Source organism: Clupea harengus, chromosome 1 (assembly GCF_900700415.2).
Source record: "Clupea harengus chromosome 1, Ch_v2.0.2, whole genome shotgun sequence".
NCBI lineage: Eukaryota > Metazoa > Chordata > Actinopteri > Clupeiformes > Clupeidae > Clupea > Clupea harengus.
In genome coordinates, this window is record NC_045152.1 from 6,594,209 (window position 1) to 6,613,948 (window position 19,740).

A 19,740-nucleotide genomic window follows, 5' to 3' on the forward strand; every position below is an offset into this window, starting at 1 on the left:
TTTCTTAAGCTGATGTGGTACTTGTATTTCATCTTCCGTTTAGGTCTATATTTAAAGGAAAACTTTGGGATGTTTTAACCTGGGTCCTATTTTTAGATCTTTTTGGGTCCAGAATTATACTAGGGACACTGAATGATCGAAATCTGTCCAGTATTGAGTTAGAACTCTAAAACCAGTAAACGCAGAATGGCTATACAATGGAATCCTATGAGGAAAGCATCTGCGCCAAGGTAAACTGCTTGTTTTCACCACTGACAGGCTCATAAATGTTATTATAAGACAACAAGGAAAGGATCCCTACAGACATAAACCTACGTCTGTTTTCCTCTGAGGAGAGGAAGATGTAGAAAATGACTGTTTGTACCGTTAGGGTTTCATCTGTCTCTTCTTCCGGGCTCTGACGTAGCAAATCATTTAGTGCCTGTGGATTACTTCTCCTTTTGTACACGTTAGCAAACAGCCCCCCCCCCCCCCCCACTGCAATGATCAACTACAGGCGCTGAATAGGGTGTTATGTCAGAGACGGGAACTACTCACTGTAGTCATTTTCTACAGTTTCTTTACAGTTATTGAGGTGAATAGACACAGGTGTATCTCTGCAGGAATCCTTTCAATGTAGTCATTTAGGAGCCGGTCAGCAGCAAAAACTTTGACTTTGCTTTGCAAGATGCTGGACTCATAGGATTCCATTGTCTAGCCATTTTGCGGTTGCTTATATAGTGTTCTAACTCAATACTGGACCGATTTCGATCATTACGTGTCCCTAGTAAAATTGTGGACCCAAAAAGATCTAAAAACAGGGCCCAGGTTCAAAACTTCCCAAGTTTTCCTTAAAGCACCATATATTTCACTCATGATCATCACTTTAAAACACGTGGGCATGAAGGCATCAGACCCCTTTCAAAGAAAGTTTGCAAGATATTCTCCGGTAGTAGAACTGAGGAACTCATTAAAATACAATGAGTCCATTGGATGCATACAGTAAAGGTTAATCTTCCCCCCCAATACCCTAGGTGCTCACTTGGAGTGGTAAATTGGGTTTTTTACCTCCAGCTGAGCACCCCAATCACATATAAGCCAACACAGAATACTAATAGCCATTTCTTGGGGAGAAAACCAAACCTATTAGTGCTGAGCTGTTGTATTTTTCGGGAGCTGTTCCCTTTTTCACAGACACAAGATGTGGGTCAACGTCCTGAATTTTAACCGAAGGGTGGTGGTGGTGGTGGGGTATGTGTATGTGTTGAAGTGCCTTTGTGAGAAAACTGTGGTTTGGTGGGGGTTCAAAGGATGTTGCTTTCTAATGGGGAGAAGACAAGCCCTCCCTCCGGCCCTGCAGCGGAGGCAGCCTCACTGTTTGGGGGGGGGTTTGAAGCAGGACTGGATTACACCAGGGATCTGAGGCTGTTCAAACAGATTGGGCCTAGTGGGAGGAGGACGCCTCTAGAGGCACACACACGCACGCATGCACGCACGCACGCACTGGCAGAGGGAAAATGCCACTTCAGAGAAGGGGATAGAGACAGTGAATGACGTTTGGGCTTTTATGATAGTTGGGCACTTGCAAGTACATGCCAGGAACAGAAGTGAGAACAGAAGAGATGCCATGTCTTTGCACCACCTTTTCAAGAAACAGGCAAGAGTTTATGCATTTTAACTAACAACTACAAGTGTGACAGGTTTATTGAGCAATGTTAGCATTTCCTTCCAATATCTGTTAGCATTTCCTGCCAACAACTAGATGACATGGCCTCTACACCCCCGCACTTATCTGTGTCCATATCTATGGATGATTCCTGATTGGTTAATATCATGTTCACATTTTAACAGGAGATTCCCCCAAAAATTATTTAAAAAAAAGACACCACTGCTGACTGCAGCTTTAAGGAAGTTCCACTGGAAAGTGGATGAAATTGAACTGGGGCAATTCATCTTATTTGAGGGTTAATCCCACAGTCTTTCACTTGACTCCTTCACTGTCCAGGGGTGAAAGGGACTCACTCACCTGCCACCACGGGCCCTGAGCCTAGGAGAGCCTGTTTGTACTTGGTGAGGCTCTCGTCATCCTTGTCCAGCTCCTGGATCTCCTGCAGGGACTTCTGGGCCGGGGGCTGGTAGTTCAGGTCGGTCTCGTCATCCTCAGCAATGGGCGTGTCTGTCTCTTTGTCAGCCATGATGCCTGAGAGAGGTCAAAGGTGAAAGTCCATACAGTTAGTTACTGTAAGGACAGGGTTCTTCTTACATGAGCATACATGCAACACAGCGACTCATGAGCGCTGCGACTCATGAAACCTGGAGCAATCAGCAATACAAAGTCACACACATGAGGGAGTCATCTGTCGTGGTACTCTACTGGAAGTCACACACACGAGGGAGTCATCTGTCGTGATACTCTACTGGAAGTCACACACACGAGGGAGTCATCTGTCGTGGTACTCTACTGGAAGTCACACACACGAGGGAGTCATCTGTCGTGGTACTCTACTGGAAGTCACACACACGAGGGAGTCATCTGTCGTGATACTCTACTGGAAGTCACACACACGAGGGAGTCATCTGTCGTGGTACTCTACTGGAAGTCACACACAGCTGAGGGAGGAGAGATTCACTGAGCCCTATATAGGCGGGAAGTTGAACAGCAGGCCCTGTGGTGCGGTCGCAACAATCTAGAGCTGAACACGCTTAAAACCGTGGAGATGACAGTGGATTCCAGGAGGAGCCCCCCAGCACTGCCCCCCCTCACCATACTCAACAGCACTGTGTTGGCTGTGGAATCCTTCAGGTTTCTGGGATCCACAATCTCCCGGAACCTGAAGTGGGAAACCCAACATCAATACTATTATCAAGGCCCAGCAGAGGATGTACTTCCTGCTTCTGCTCAGGAAGTACAACCTGCCTCAGGAGCTGCTGATCCAGTTCTACACTGCAGTCATCGAGTCTGTTCTCTGCACTTCAATAACTGTCTGGTTTGGATCGGCCACCAAACTGGATAGGAATAGACTCCAGTGGACAGTCAGGTCTGCAGGAAAGATCATCGGTGCCAACCTGCCCACCATCCAAGACCTGTACACCTCCAGTGTCAGGAAACGGGCAGGAAAAATCACTGCAGACCCCTCACACAACCTATTCAAAATCCTCCCCTCTGGTAGACGCTACAGATCACTGTTTGCCAAAACCTCCAGACACAAAAACTGTTTCTTCCCCCTCGCCATCTCACTACTGAACAGCTAACCCACTGCAGCATATACATTTATCCCTGCACTTCTTGCACTCTCCACTTCTTCTTTGCACTATTGTTGTGTAACAATTCACAGCTCTTGTATAGCCATTCCGCCTTGTATATACTTTCTTAAACTTCTTAGACCGTTGCACTGTTTGTTTTTTGTTGCAATGTATATTTTGTGTAAGCACACTGAGAGCCACTTTACCCAATCAAATTCCTTGTTTGTGCAAACTTACTTGGCCAATAAAACCTGATTCTGATTTATCACCGGCACCACGCGCTTGTTTTCTGTTTGCGGAGCCACTGACTTACCCTAGTGCCGGCCATGCCTCAGTGATACTCAGAGCATTTCCCTCCAAGCCCGTCTGCCTCCACCTCTATCTCGGAACAGGGCTCTGAAATTCTCCAATAAGTTTAATTAAATTTCAATAACCCAGTTATTGGCCACTGCCTCCCACATTCAGCCCTTACATTATCCAGGAGTGGAAATATGTTCTCATTTTCAGTTCGAGGTGGGACACTACCCAAGCAAGCCTGACACTGATCGCACCAGACGTTCTCGTTTCTCCAGTTCACTGGGGATGAGGGACCTCTCGGCACTCTCCCGCTCCCTTCCTCCATATTCATTTCTGGACGAACAAGCACGACGTGTGATAAACCACACAGTTCAGTAGGCTCCAATGGCCACACTGTCTCCTCAGATTCACCAATAAAGCTCACAGACTCTCATTAATGCAGATGGTGAGGGCGGGGACAAATGGGCTGTCATTATTAAAACCCACAGAAGATTTCTCAGCCCAGTGGCTGTGTCATGCACACACACACACACACACAGACACGTGTGTGACTGTGGGAAAAGATTGCCACTCCATAAAGATGGGAACATTGATTTCTCCTAAACAAGGACATTCAGAAAAGCCTCAGTGAGCTGCCTGTATTCACTACGCTATGACTCTGGAACGAAGCAGGGTTATTCATCTTCTTAATTAGCCTAAACGATAGAGTAGCTTGCCATAAGGGAGAGAGAGAGTGTGTGTATGTGTGTGCGAAAGAGAGTTAGCGCCACCAAAGCCATTCTGAAGTTCCAATGGGGCGAGCTGCTTAACAGTGACATCACCGCTTCCACCTGTCTAGACACACACGATTTAGAGGCCCATTGAGGGTATGTCTCCCTTGGTTACAGGGTTGGGGAGAAGGAGAAGGAAAGAAAGAAACAGACACAAAACACCTTATATCATTTATCATCCTCATGTGCACACTCAGACTAACGCATATGGACACATACACAAACACACCCTAGCCCACCACAAATATCACACACAGAGACACAAACATACACACACAGGCCCTATGTACACAATACACAAAGCACAATGGCTGGGCTAAAGCACTGGCAACATGCTTATTTTCCCTTTGACAGCGACCTTGCTTACTTCAGCACTGTGATAAAGCCTTCATGCTCCAACACAACAAAGAGCCAAGTGCATTATTATAATGTACAGTAATGTGGCACCAAATACTAGTGCATAATGTATACAAAGTGCTTAAACTGACCTGATGTCAAATGTTACCTCTAAACATAGACCATGGGCCAGAAGCAACACACACGGCAATTTCTTTCCTTAGAAAAGAAACGTAAAACCTTGACTTAACCGCAATGATGACTCCCTTTCAAAGAAACATTCAAGGAAAACTTTTCACTGAAAGGGTTAAAGTATTTCCCGAGCCAAAAAACAACATAAACCTAGGAAAGTACCCGCTCTATCAATGCAAACAATAAGGGGAAGCGGGAACGGGTCAACTTCCGTCGCAAAGCCTTGTCTTTAAAATAGCTTTTGGCACCGACATGGAAAGGTACAAACATTCAGGGTGGATCAGAATGAGATGCTGGCATTACTATACGTATCATACAACGGTTGTAGAATTCACCAGATGAATTTAAAAAAATGAGCAGTGCATAATTGATATGAAGTAAAATGCATAAATCATTTTCGTACAGTAGGTTACACCAGCTTGTTGCTCACCGCTGTGCAACTGAAACTGCTGTGTGTGTGGCGTGTAACGGCGATAAAATAAAAAAAACGCCTCATGAATGATTCACGTGGTCGCTGGCATTTCCATTTCAAATGCTACGATTCTCCACGTAACCTAAGGCGTCAGACATCACACACTTTATGCACCCTTCTCAAACTGAGCCTGTGTGAAAACGGATGGGTAGAGCCGATGAGATCGACGGCTTCTTTTGCCCTTTTTCGACAAAGGGTAGAAAACGAGCCAATTAGCACAGTACAAACGCTGCGTGTAAATGAATGCAGCCATGAAGGAGACAGAAAGAGAGACCTTCGGGCGTGCTATAAAACTTCTTATTGATTGTCTCTGGACTCTGCTGTTCGCTCGGAAAGCATATATTCTCGGCAAGGGTGTCACACGCGCTCCTGCTTTGCATGCTAGTTGTTCACTGGGCCAATATCCTGCGCATTATTGGCCCATTTGGCTAATTATTTATATGGATTTACTGAGAGCTGAACATATGAGGGTAAAGCATGTCTTAAAGACAAACATTAACAGCAACGGGCTCCACAGCAGCTCCCACCCTGGCTTCCTGGAACAGCTCCCACTCCCAGCATGGCTCAAGCACCAGCTCAGGAAGGGCACTGCCAAAGGTCTTCGAGGTGATAGCTCTAAAAGCTACCGTCTCTTTAAATGCTAAGGGGTCATAGGTAGAAATTATTTTGGGGACCTCGAGCACAGAATGATATCCTCAGGCCTTGTGTACTTCACGTTTAATAAAATGTGGCTGGCGAAAATGATCATAACTGAAAATGAAAATAAATTTTCTTGACCTGTGCTTGTCTGCTTGTATGTCATGCTGCATTATTTTTCACCACACATTCCTAACATTATAAATCCTGGTGTTTGCAGCAAACATGCTAAAATGTCATGAGCCAGACCAACGCTAACCTAAACCATGCCCAGAGCGGAAGGCTGTAGAAGAAAGGTAAGCTAGACAAACAGAGAGTGAGAAACAGAAATGTGTGTGGGAGAGAGAGAATAAAACACAAAAAGCAAGTCCAACATAGGACGAAAGAAGCTGCAGAAAGAGAAAAGAAAAGAAAGAGAAAGTGATAGCTGGAGAGACCCAGAGAGAGGTAGAGGACAAAGATGGCCAACACCTGGCGGCATCCCCCAGAGACATCAGGCTGGTGCTGAACCCAACCGCCTGGCACACTCTCCCTCACAGTGCCCATTAGCTGAGGGCCATCTTTATTAATGAGCGGGAAAAGTGACAGTTATTAGCCAGGGTCAGTCGAGTTAAATAACAACCGTAATACGTTTGAAGAGTTGCAAAAGGCTTTTTAATTGGCCCGTTTAAAGCACTTCAGTGGCGTCGCTCCTTTTGTGCGGAGAGAGGGATGAAGGGAGGGGGAGGGTTGGTGGTGATTAAAGTGTGTCAGTCGAACTTCAAAGTCAACGTACACACACACACACACACACTCTCTCTCTGTGTCACACACACAAAAACACATGAACATAAGCTCCCTCTCGTGCATCAAGTTTTGATGTGATGTGGGCAGGAGTCTGTCGACACCACAGCCCTCATCAACACAGACAACACGCAGTTGCCTCTCTGGGAAGCACCTGTCTGTGTAGCAGTGCGGTGCTAACGAGACAGAGAGGGCATGGGGAAACAACAAGAGGGCTCCCGCTTCGATCAAACGCTCAAAGAGCAGGCTGGTTTGAGGCCCCCGCTCGACATATTTGCACGGGTCAGCAGAGTTTGTGAGGCACGCTAGATTACTCTATGACCACAGCTGGTACCCCAGCAAGTGCACTGGTACTCCATATCCCTTCCTCCCCTCACAGAAACAGTTTCAAATCAACACATTTCATAGGGACATATATTAGCACAATTACATATATATGTATTTATATAAAATTGTGAGTGTGTGTTTGTGTGCGTGATTAAACAAGCAGCCAAGTTCACAGGCTTACTAGCTATACTACTATAATGTAATTACTATAATGTTCCATCCAAAGGATGAAGGAACCCTCTAAATGCAATGCTGAAGGCATTGGCACTACACCAAAAGCAACACATACCAGTCTAAAGGTACCACCAATTCATCTACACATAACAGTCTAAAGGTACTGATTCATCAACACCAATTCATCTACACATAACAGTCTAAAGGTACTGATTCATCAACACCAATTCATCTACACATAACAGTCTAAAGGTACCACCGATTCATCATCAATAATCTGCTGGCCAACTAGTGAGTACCTCAGAGATCTGATGGTTTTGAGGGATATGATCCTATGTGTTAGCAGTGATTTAGCACCATCATAAGGACCTTATGATAAAGCTTCTGGCCCATTGTCTCTGGTCTTTCTTTGATCCCAGGTGCTTTTCTCCCGAGCTCTTCACAGCCACTGATAAAGTGCTTGGTGTGATTTGTCTCTCTGTGAATTGAGTCAGATTTACAGAAGACGCCAATGCTTCTCCTGCTGGAGTCTCCTTTGGCTATCCTTCAATACGCCTATCTACCAACAGACAGCCGCTCAGTCTGATATCATAGCAGGCAAGCAGGTTAATCTGACACCAAGAAAATAAATGCTACGACTGCAGAAACAAGAATACATTTGTTACAAAGTAGAGTGAAACTCTGATATGCAAAGGCAGATATTGATCGCGAGCATTCTCTTTAGCATTTCTGTTGCTTTTCTCGACTATACAGTCTACATCTGACACCTGCATCTTGGAGGGAGAGACAAGTCCATTACAGTAAGCACAGATGGGGGGAGACAGTCATACTGTCTGTGATCAGAGGAATCCAAAGGGGGTTCATGCACGCAATCACACAATGCTTCGCTCCTCCAGGGGACACAAACATGTCAGCTTTTGAAGGTTTGGCGGAGGCTACATGCAGTCTAATTGATTTACTCCCTCTAACATGTGTCAGGCTGCTGACGTGGAGACATCCATCAACATCCTCCCCAGCCAGCCACCCGAGCCATGGTGCACACACCGCAAGGCACAAAGAGCAAGGGAGAGCAGAGCAGAGAAAGGGAGGGAGGGAGAGATGGAGAGAAGCATGGGAGTGACAGAAAAGAGAAAGAGAAAGAGAGAGGTAGAGGAAAGAGAGAGAATAAAAATGGGAGTAAAAGGCAGCCAGAGAGCAACAGAGTGAGCTATAGACATATAACAGAAAGTGAAAGAGAGAGAGAGAGAGAGAGAGAGAGAGAGAGAGAGAGAGAGTAAAAGAGAAGGGAAGGGCAGCTGCTTGAGTCGTGAGGAGTCTGAGCTATCTCGGGGGGTCTTATCTGGCTGCCACCTGCAGGAGGCATGTGGGGACAGGGAGGGGAAACCGTGGCCAAGACCAGGGCAGCCCACGCCATCTGCAGCCCCCCGCGGCCCCCCGCTGCCCCCCGCTGCTCCCCGCCGCCTGAGTCAGGAGCCTGGAGCCAGGAGCCAGGCTGAGGAGACCTGCAATATTCATGGGGTCTCCCCCACCAGCGCCACATGCCCTTCTTGAGCACACACGCACGCCTTATCTCCACTTACAACCCCCTCAGCCCCAGATAACAGCAGGGTAGGTAATATAGGGGACAGAAACACACACACACACACACACACACACACACACACACGCAGCCAGATGCACACACACTCAGCCAGAAACACACACACTCAGGAACACATGCCCACACATAAACACACACAAGCATCTGCATACACACCCTCAGACACAGGTATGCAAATGCACACAAATTTGTGCTACTGATGATGTGAATTTTGCACTTACACACACATGCACACACACACGCGCGCGCGCACACACATACACACACACTTAGACACAGCACACTGTAGATGTGCATACATCTACAATACACACAAAAACACACAAGCTCATAAACACACAAACCTGCACAACACTCACCTACAACCATACAAATGCCTGGCATCTCAGACAAACACTAACCTGCTATCACTTGTGCCAGCAACATATTCACACCTACACATCACGCACACAAACATTCACCTGGACCCACACACACACACACATTCACACACACACACACACACACACACACACACACACACACACACACACATTCACACACACACAAACACACACACACACACACACACACACACACACACACACACACACACACACACACATTCACACACACACACACACACACACACACACACACACACACACATTCACACACACACACACACACACACACACACACACACACACACACACACACACACACACACACACAAACAGATATTTTATGCATCATTACTTCCATGTTCAGTCGTTTGACATCAAAGTGAGCCTGAGAAACTAGCCGGCTGAGCCAGCAACGGCATAGATGAGCGGCGAGGAGCGGCGAGGAGCGGCGAGGAGCGTTGAGGAGGCGAGCCCACTCAGCTACACCCTCTGCTCAGCACACAGGAGCAGCCAAAGCAAAGCCCTGATTCAACAGGATCGCTGACATGTAATTACAAGGCACACCATGACGACACGCTCCCCGCTCCCCGCCGAGGGAATAGAGGACGAGCAATCAATAGCCATCCATCAGGGCACCTGTGTTTGTTTGAACTGAATTTCTTTCTGGTCAGATTTAAAGAAGTCTGTATCTATGAGAAGACTGGTGTAGCGATACAAAATGCAGTCTGTATTACTTCTACTACTGATGTGGGGAAAAAACTGTCACTGTAACACAAACCCAGTTCCACACTTTCAGCTGTGACACACAGCACACCCTTACCACCCCTACTTTAACAGATTTCTTTGGCTCCATGCCAAATGCCACAGTGTGCCTTTGCTCATGATTAACAAGTTTGCAATGTGTTTAAAACAGAGATCATGCATTTATCAGTATGAGGTATCTATTCAACCAGCGCAGTGTGCCAAAACAACACCAGCTGTGCAAATAAAATACAATTTTTAAATAAAAATAAAAAATGACAAAAAACTTCTCACCTCTGTAGCAAACAGTGAGCCAGAGCAGCTCTAGAAACTGACCGCCAAACTCACACACGTCCGTGCCCAGCATTGTGCCAAGGAATTCCTGAGAGCTTTTCCCAGGTTGACAAAAAAAAAAACAATCAGGAAAGCCGGAAAAGGGGAAAAAACACAGTCGACAGACAAAAAAAACTGGCTGTTTTTTCTTTTTTTGTAGAAAAGAACAGAGCTCTCAGGCAGACATTCTCCTGTTCCTGCCACACAAACAGAGACAGAGAGAGAGAGAATCCCTGGGTGGGTGTGGGAGAGGGGAAGACAGAGAGAGAGAGGGAGGGAGAGAGAGAGCACGAGAGGGAGAGACAGATAAAGGCAGAGAGAGAGAGTGAAAGAGAGAGTAAGAGAGGCAGAGAGTGAGAGTGCAAATGAACAAATGATCTGTCGGCTATCTGCACCGGACACTAGCAACAGCCGGCTATGGCTGCAACAGCAGCGGCTGATGATGGGGAGAGAGACAGAGATTAACAGTGGGAGAGAGAGAGACGGAGGGAGAGAGAGAGCCAGCAGCAACGTGGAAATGGTATGGCTGTCTACTGACACTATCGATTCACCGGCAGAGGCAGCCAAGCCCTCCTCCTCCCAGCTCCATCAGACTCTAGCCAGGCAACTGCGATGATCTCATCCTTTCTCTCCCTCTCCCCCCTCCTCTCCCCTCCTCTCCTCTCCTCTCCTCTCCTTCTCCATCTCTCCCACCCTGCCCATCCTCTTCTCTATCTGGGCTCTGTTCTCTTACTGTGTGTGTCATTTTATTCTCTTCTGAAAATGCTTTATTCTCTTTCGTCATCCCTCGCTTTTAGCTTTTCATGCATTTAATTCCCCCCCCAAGCAAATATATCCATACACCACACACAGGTAAAACACTTTTCTTTTCATTTTCTTTTTCGTTTGTCTTTTTTCTTTTTCTACTCCCTTTATCGTCAACAGCATCAACACGCAGTGAGGAGTAAAATGGTAAAAAAAGCCCTTCCTTCCCTGATTAAGATGTTTCTTGACACCACCAAACTGCCCCCTCCTCTCCCACCCGCTCTGCTTTCCTCTCCCTCCCCTCATTTATCTGTCACTCACTGAGGTCATCCACCTGTCAAGGTGGATGGGAAGCGAGGTTACCGGGGAGATGCCCCCCTTGTGCATACACGGGCATGCCCCTCCCTTTTGATGCATGTGCTCTGATGCAGCGGGCTCCTCTGATGCGGCCACCAGTGGAGGATCATATCAGAAAACTGCAGCCGCAGCCTCAGCCTCGGCAGCAACAGCAGCAAAAGCAGCGCAAAAGGGCGTGTGTGTACTGACCCTGAGCTGTGTGCAGAATCTGATTTTCAACAGGCTCCAATCGGTACTGGGATTTTTCTACACCCCTCCACCCACCCCTACACCCCTCCACCCACCACTGACCCCACCCCTGATCAGAGATGTGCTGCCCATGTCCCCCGTTCCTGACTCTTAGAGATCAAAGGTGTGGCTCCTTTTTTAAGAGCAAATTGTTCATAGTACCTTGCTGAAGAGGTGCAAGACAGGCAGTGGGCATGTGCTGCAGTACATTTCCTGTGCAGAGACACACAAGCTGGTTTCCAGCTCTCACATTTCAGCCCTTTGTGATAAATACACATGATGCTGCATGTTCTCTGAGGGCTAAATCATCGGTGGAGAGATAAGATGGGGGGGGGGGGTGGTAGACAACTCTGGTTGCTGCAAGGAAAAAGGTAGCTGGATGAGGAAGACTCATCTCAAATCAATGGCTAGATGGCGTAGAAATAATGAGCATTAGACGACTCCCTGTGGATAAGTCCTCCCTGTACTCTGTACTTAGTAATCTGGCACGCAGTCAGGTTTTCAGTGAGTTTCTCCCCAAGCTGCACTCAAAAATACACACGAGCAGCTATAGAGTCAGACCCCACATAGGGCACTGAGGACGTGACGGGTGAATGAGTTCAACTTTCAATTTGGATGGGGGCTATTCTGGGAGGATGTGTACTTTCTGGGAACCCAGAAACAGCACACAGGGTCAAGTCCGAGCATTAACAACAAGTAATGCCCTTCTAAATGTAAAAGCAGAATACATCTGTGTGCTTATTCCAAACTACCCCGTAATGATCAGAGTAATTGAGAACCCAATAAATGGCAGGTTCAATAATATGTTACTGAAACACGGAATTAGGTAAGAGGAAACAACAATTGCTTTTCGCTACTCTATTTCAACACAGCAGACACAAGAGACAAGCCTACAGGAAGTGAAAGCATCCAGGCCCTGAGCAAACAGGAAGAAAGAGATGAGTTTTATTTGCAAGGCAACCACAGCGTTCACAGAGGAAGAGGCACTGGTTCAAAAAATCCTCTAGAACTTTGACAGTCAAAAGGACCCCATGTCTATTGTTTTCTGCTTCCAAATAAGGAGGAAACATTTTCAGTCCTGTCCCTTTAAGAGCTAGTTAGCCCTCGGCTCAGTAAGACTTAACTTCACCTTTTTCCTGGCAGGCCAAGTTTATTTTGTGTTCTCCTTGAAGGGAGTTTTAAGTGTGCAGCTGCATCAGGTGAGATGGTAGGTGTCTCTGGATCTTCCACCCCCCAAGAACTACCGTAACCCGAAATGTACATCCTAGACATAGGCCTCATCTAGAGGTGTGATACCGATCACCATTGTGTAGGTTCCTTATGTTAGTGATGAACGTCTGACTCTACCCCAGTCAGTGTAGGACAGTAGCCTACATCTTTTCCCTACCACACATTACAAAGAATAAATATATACATTAGCATGCTCCAGGGGAATCGTAGAGAAACCACTGATTACTTATAATGTCAGGGGAAATCATGCAGAGAAACAACCAATACTTGTGCTACTGTATTAATGCACGGCAAGCAAACAATAAATAAATAATCACAAACAACCTGTTTGTGACACATTACTTCATAGAGGACCTTGTGTCTGCTGCCTGTATCTTTAACAGTCACAGAGTTATTGACGCCTTAATATATACTGAAACCGCTGTGTGATGTAAAAAAATAACTCTGGGTCACCATGACTGAAATATCACGGCGGACATCCTGGTAGTTAGAGGAAACTGTTTTAACAAGAAAGGTACTCCAGAAGAAGAAGAACAGAAATCGTGGACAGATGAACAACCAGACAAAGTGATGAAAGTGATGGAAGCTTTTCAAAAATGTGACAATATGTACATTGAAAAATAAATGTTTTGTCCAATGCATCATAAACCTAAACTCCAGAATATCAAAAACAAGAACCAGCGATTTCAATAGGTCATGTAACAATTCACGGATACGAGTTGTTTATATTGGGTTCGTATAATACACGTGTGTGAGGTATAAACACGTACTTCCTTGCTAATCTTGATGCCCACATTGACAACAGATCCCAGAGTAGAATCTTACTAGAATCTGTTTCATCTGACTCCTGCTTGTTCACCTCACCAGCCGAGAGACATTAGACAGACCCATATCAGGCAAGGAAAGAAGCCTTCAGTGGAAGTGAGCGTCTAATACAATCAATCAATGGACAGACACCCTGTTTATCAGGCCTTGCCAGAAATGGCCACCATGTCCGCTTTTTCTGGACCAGGCAGACGGCTGTTTGAATAGCCACACTATAGCTATGGGGAAAAAAACAGTGCAAGCACACTAGGGCCTTACAGAAGTCCACGTCACGTGACAACTGTTTGCTTGTGTGTGCCGAGGGTGTTTGTTTATCGCAGGAGGCGTTTGTTTGTTTGTTGCGGTGGGCGCTCTGATGAAACTGCGGCAGACGAAATGGAATAAGAGAACCAGCCGACCCCCGAGACTATGAGAAACTGACCCCTTGTTACTGCCTCGCCTACTGGGCCGTTTTCTTCCCGCAATGGCGCCCGGTGTTTCATATACGATGTGATTTATGTGCCGCTGAAACAGGAACAGGCCTTGATACCACAATGTTTGTCTTCCGTCGCAGTCGGACTTGTGGCCCGGAGGCGTCAATAACATTTTCCCAAGGTTCTGCAGCTCTTTAAAGCGTGTCTGTATAAAACCAACTTTACAGATCGCTCATCATTTTAACAGCCCTCTGAGAAATCAATGGCAGAAAAGGCTAGGGATCCTACACTTATGCTCCTGCTCGTCAAAGCTGTTCATTTCAACATTTTATGAAGATTTTACATGCTGAATATAAGTTTCGTAAAAGAACTAATAAAGCAGGACTGATTGAGACAGGGCCAGCTTGATGCACGGGTGCTGGAAACCCAGATACATTGTCACATTGCTGTAAATCACTGTAAATGTGTTAATACTGTAAATCAGAAACATTTCTGGTGTATTGCAGTTTGGTCACAAAGACCATGACGATTATGAAGCTAAATAAATCAGCCACACCTTAGTACTGCAGATGCAATGTAAAACATGTGAGGAGAATTAGTCAGTGGTTAGTGTCGACATGTCAGTCATAATCATCTCATAACTCCATATTTATCGACTTTATTCTCTTGCCCTCCTGCCTGGATCTCTGCATTAACACATGCCATTTCAAATGTCTCCATAAGGGTTTCAAAACGTGTGTGCCAATCCAAAGCAGATGCTACATAGGAAGCTGGAATTGATATTGTGCTTGCTGTGTTCATGTGATGCAGAGCAGAGGACATCCTGAGAAGGTGCAAGCAGGAGAGGAACAGGATACTAACCAACCACATTGAGCACAACCTCATTTACACTTTGACAAACGTATGCATGAAGGGTGCTAATTAATAGCCAAGCAGAACAAAAGGTCACCCAGCTCCTCTTACTGGTGATTCCTTTATTTCTGATGAAAACTCATTTCAAAGACACTTATGACCGACAAGTGCTGTGTCTAAGCTTCCTGTCGCTGAGAAGAAAGAGACACACACACCTCAGGCTGCCAAAGGGCGGAGCCTAGGTGGAGTCAAAGGAGAGTCTTTGATCAAACCAGAATACGATATTTAACTACTGTTTTTGTGTATGTTAATGCTTGCCATAAGAAACAAGAGCATCCACGAGGCGCGAAACAGAAGGAAGAACGGAGGGTGAAGCATAGCAGAAAGAGAGCGTCTTGAATGCATTACTTGTGACCTAGAAATGGCATGTGTGACTGTGACTCATAACCATACATGGCAATCAAGGAAATGGCCTGAATTGATCTTTAGTTATGCATTAAGCAAGAATATTGAGGTGGTAACTAATGGATTCTTTTCCAGAGAAATAAAACAGTCTGACCAATTTGTCTTACAGCAATGCAGTCTCATTTGAAAACCACTTGTCTTGATACAATGATTTACTAGAGCTCTGCGTGAATGGATAGCACTGCATATTTTTGGCCATTTTTCAATGTCACAACGCTCGATTGAAAAAAAGTCACCGTTCCTCCACAATTCTGTGAAATTATTCCAGCTCATACATCAGGAACTCATTCAGGCACACCCGCATTAGCACAACATATCCATGCATACAGACACACATGTTCACATACACTCTCTCTCTCTCTCTCTCTCTCTCACACACACACACACACACATACCCACAAGCCTAAAGCCTTTGTCATTTACTTGCTTTGCAGAGGATGTGGTTTTAGATGGCAGAGCATGTTCACCCTCAGCCTCAAGCAATGATTAACATACGAGGGGCGAGGGATCATATTTATTATCTCTTAAATATTTTTAAAAGGATATGTTAAAATAAAATAGCATCAAAATCGAATCAAAATATCAACACAATCAAAATATCAACTTCATACCAAATCTTCTAGTTTGGTGTAAACACCTAAGGCATTCTCAAGAAAATGTTCCACTCTGCCAACTTGAGCCTTGATTGCAACAGTTGCGAAGAGTGTTTCAGTAGCTTTAATCGCATGAGAATTTCAACAGCTATAAGATAAGGTAAAAACCTCTGAATACCAAAAAATAAATAAATACAATTTAAGGCAAAATCCTGAGGTTATCGATGGTTCTATTTGCAAGTCAACCTATGTTCTTCAACGTAACAGGTTAGTCTTTTTTGATAGCCTACCTTTCCACTTCAAACTGGAAAATGAGTGAAAATGCGTACAGTTAACAGTGCACTTAAAGTGAAAGAGTGCATATTAATATAACCCAATTCTAAATCTGTCGGAATTTATTTCTGATGCGGCTTACCTTCAAGTTGATGTATGTGACTGCTGGTGCTTGTCAGATCGAGTGCGGTTTACGAGGATGCAGGAAGTTGGCTAGTTAAGAGCAGTCTGGGCGTTACACGTCTTCAACTTTTCAAACTCATCTGACAGTTTCTCTTGTATCGCATCAAAAGTCGAAGTGAAGCTGATCTTCTCAGCTTATTACATCCAACTCTTTAAATAGCCTCATCGTCCTCCATACTAACCCGAATCTCATTATCCTAAACCCCTTTCCACATACGGCTATTTGACATAAATATTGTTTTCTAATGATAAAGTAGAAGTTATTATTTCAACTGAATGACCTCCTGTGAGGGTGGCTGAAGAGCACATTCATTTTAAATGAAGTGCTGCTATCTAGCGGAGAAAGAGGGAGAGAGAGAAAGCGGTGACTGTTACCATATTTCACCACCCTAAGCGGTGTATTTCGTATTAGCCTACAATATTTTCCTTCACAAGTAGTTCAACCATAAGTAGCTTATTTCGTTTAATTGTGGTCCAAGTCATCTGTTTGGCAACAATAGTCACAAGGCTCATTTATTTTTTTCAGCTGGAAGAACTTAGTTAAAGACGAGTTAAAGACCGCCAAACACGTTTAGCTCACTCATGCTTCCCCTGCAAATGCAATGTAGTGTAATGAAACATGCATGAAGGGTCGTGGACAAATATAAGGACAAGAGAAGCGTGAAGGGCAGTAAAACGAATAACGGTGAGCGCTATAGTCTCTGGCATATCTCAAGACCCGGAACATGAAACGGGGGGGATGGCTTGACATAAAAGGAGGAGAGGAACGGCTGGTGCCTCAGGGCACGGGGCTTTAAAACACCCAATCCTGCCCCCCCCCCCCCACACACACACACACTCCAGCCCTTGCTCTCCTCATCACCTCTCCCATCAAACCTCAGCCCAGCCAAACTGTAGGCCTATACTGTTCAACTGTAAAAGAGAAGGGAAGATGCAGCTAAATTAGAGAGTGCATATACACACATACATGCTTCATTGCTCTGCATATCCTTATAATAGTCATCTTATGGGGACACTGTATACCCACTAAGCTGTTCTACAACCAACACTTGCAATGCTGGCTCTCTCTATTTGTATGCACTGTGTATTTCATGTAGCCTATATATCTTACTCTATGTTTCTTGGAATCATATGTGTCACGTACATATGCCACCTATGTGCTTATATGTTATATCCTCGGATACGAGTATGAATCCATCCGCTTGCTTCTGATTCCCTCTTCCCCCCCCCCCCCCCCCCCCCCCCCCCCCTCCTCCTTACTCTCCACCTGCCCGGCCCCAAGCAGACCCCCCTTTGAGCTGATATTCTGCTTAAGGCTTCTTCCTTTTCAAAGGGAGTTTTATCTTGCCCCAGTCGCCTTTAGTGCTTGCTATCTAGGGTTCAGGCTCTGAGCTTTGTAAATTGCCTAGAGACAATTTCAGCGGTTACTGGGGCTATATAAATACAATTTCATTCAATTTAATTGACATACGTATGAATTGGCAGTATTTTTGGATACTGTGTAAAATTCTAATGAATGTCATGAATGTGTGTTATTATGACTGAGTGCAACAATGGCTTTTCAACTTCTAATACAGCATTCAGGCAATATACTCTGACTGCCTGTGTTTTTAAGTCAGTATAGAGGAGTTTAAAACACTGTGTCTTTGTTTATAAAGGAGAACATGGAAAATCAAGTCAGTCTTTTGTTATTGTTTATTATTCATAAAAGATTAATACAAGTTTATCTTATCTTATAAAACCTTGTGTCTTGAGCCATCAGTACACTGCTATTTATCAAGTATTCATTCCAGCTACTTCCCCTGATTTAACTGTTGACATAAGTATGAAATATTAGTGTGACACCATTCACCTATACTGTTAATACGTCCGTTGTTAGAGTATTGAAATGAAGCACAGTACATTCTATTTCTCTTTGAGGAGGAGAGGAAACGCAGAGCCACCTCTTCAATAAACCAGTTAACAGCCTGAGTGTGTGCTGGTATTTAGAGCTCTCTAAACTAATATGCACATACGCGTGGCATATGGCCAGTCCTGGCTGAGCCATGTTCAGACTCCTTTTTATGAATGGGAGCATGTCATTCATGTTGCTGATAACGAGGTTGGTGCCGGATGCAGACTCCAGCTCCTTCAAATCAGGGTTGCTCTGTATTTGGCCCCTGATGCTTTGCCTCGTCACACAAAGGCATCTGCTGTTGTCTGCAGCTGGTCGTAATGTGATCTATGCCGAAAGCCTGGCTCAAACACGGTCAATCACATTTTCACTGCCGCGCGGGAATTAGCCATAAGCACGTTAGAGAGACGCCCCCCGGTCTTCAGCAGGGACATCACATCTATTACTTCTCATTCACATGATGTGAGACAGCAACCTAAATGGAGAGGTTTTGCCAACATCTTTGGACATTTAACTCCACAATAAAACTATTCACTCAAATATAAGCCTGTTATGGACTTTTTCATGTGCTTACACTGCCTGGACGCTTCTTTAAAAAAAAAAAAATTATAATATTCAATCCTTCTAATAAAACGTGTTTCAACACACAACCCATTTTCACCCATCAGGATACCATTTCAATAATTGTACTTTTTGTCTGCTGTAATAACAAAGACACCAAAGACACAACTATTACAAAGTTATGATGGAATATCGTGCCACTGTTTCCACAAAAGGTGTGTAGTTTACACCTGACTGTCTTATTACCTGGCTTTTTCATTCATTCATCATTTAATTCTTGGTCTATGCTACAAAGTAATCCACAGTAGGTTGTGCCACAGGTGGCATATCGGTCCATTGATCAGGATTTAGGAATGAACCTGGAGTAGATGTGTTGTGTGGTCTAATCCCAGGGTCTGCCTAAGGTTAAGAGAGTCCACAAGCTGGCCCAGTTTGGCTTCATCTGAGATCTGACACGGAGCTGAGCCGACCCTGACTGCACCGCTCCGCTCCCACCTCACAGCACCTTCACCCTGCTCCCCCTGGTCTGGGGACAGACAGACATGATAGCCCAGGCTCTTTCTCCAGTCACATAGTACACAGAGGAGGATGCACATCTACTGAGACAGACAGACATGATAGCCCAGGCTCTTTTTGCAGTCACAGAACACACAGGGGGATGCACAGAAACACACATGCAGTGGTGCAGGTATGGGCTAGGTGCACATGCAGACAGATGAAGGGAGAACACTAGACGCATCTTCACAAAAACAAACACACATTCAAACGTGCAGAACACACACACAGTAGACGCTCATCACATCGCTCATCACACTTCTTGTATACTCTGAGGAAATTGTAAGCTCAATATAAA

At 45.1% G+C, this 19,740-nt stretch overlaps 1 protein-coding gene across 2 annotated transcripts in view; it reads right to left on the reverse strand.

Moving 5' to 3' along the window:
* Nucleotides 1-16,715, reverse strand: part of arhgdig (Rho GDP dissociation inhibitor (GDI) gamma) — a 30,259-nt gene extending 13,544 nt beyond the window's left edge. The window contains exons 1-2 of one of the 2 annotated variants that reach the window (XM_012827242.3): nt 16,392-16,715; nt 2,006-2,179 (exon numbers count right to left, since the gene is read on the reverse strand). In XM_012827242.3, the coding sequence (XP_012682696.1) occupies nt 2,006-2,174 (169 nt within the window). In that variant the 5' untranslated portion in view covers nt 2,175-2,179; nt 16,392-16,715. Of the gene's footprint in view, nt 1-2,005; nt 2,180-10,230; nt 10,516-16,391 lie in introns of those variants that run through there. The other variant, XM_031565892.2, reaches the window with a different exon arrangement.
* Between the last annotated feature and the right edge of the window lie 3,025 nt (nt 16,716-19,740).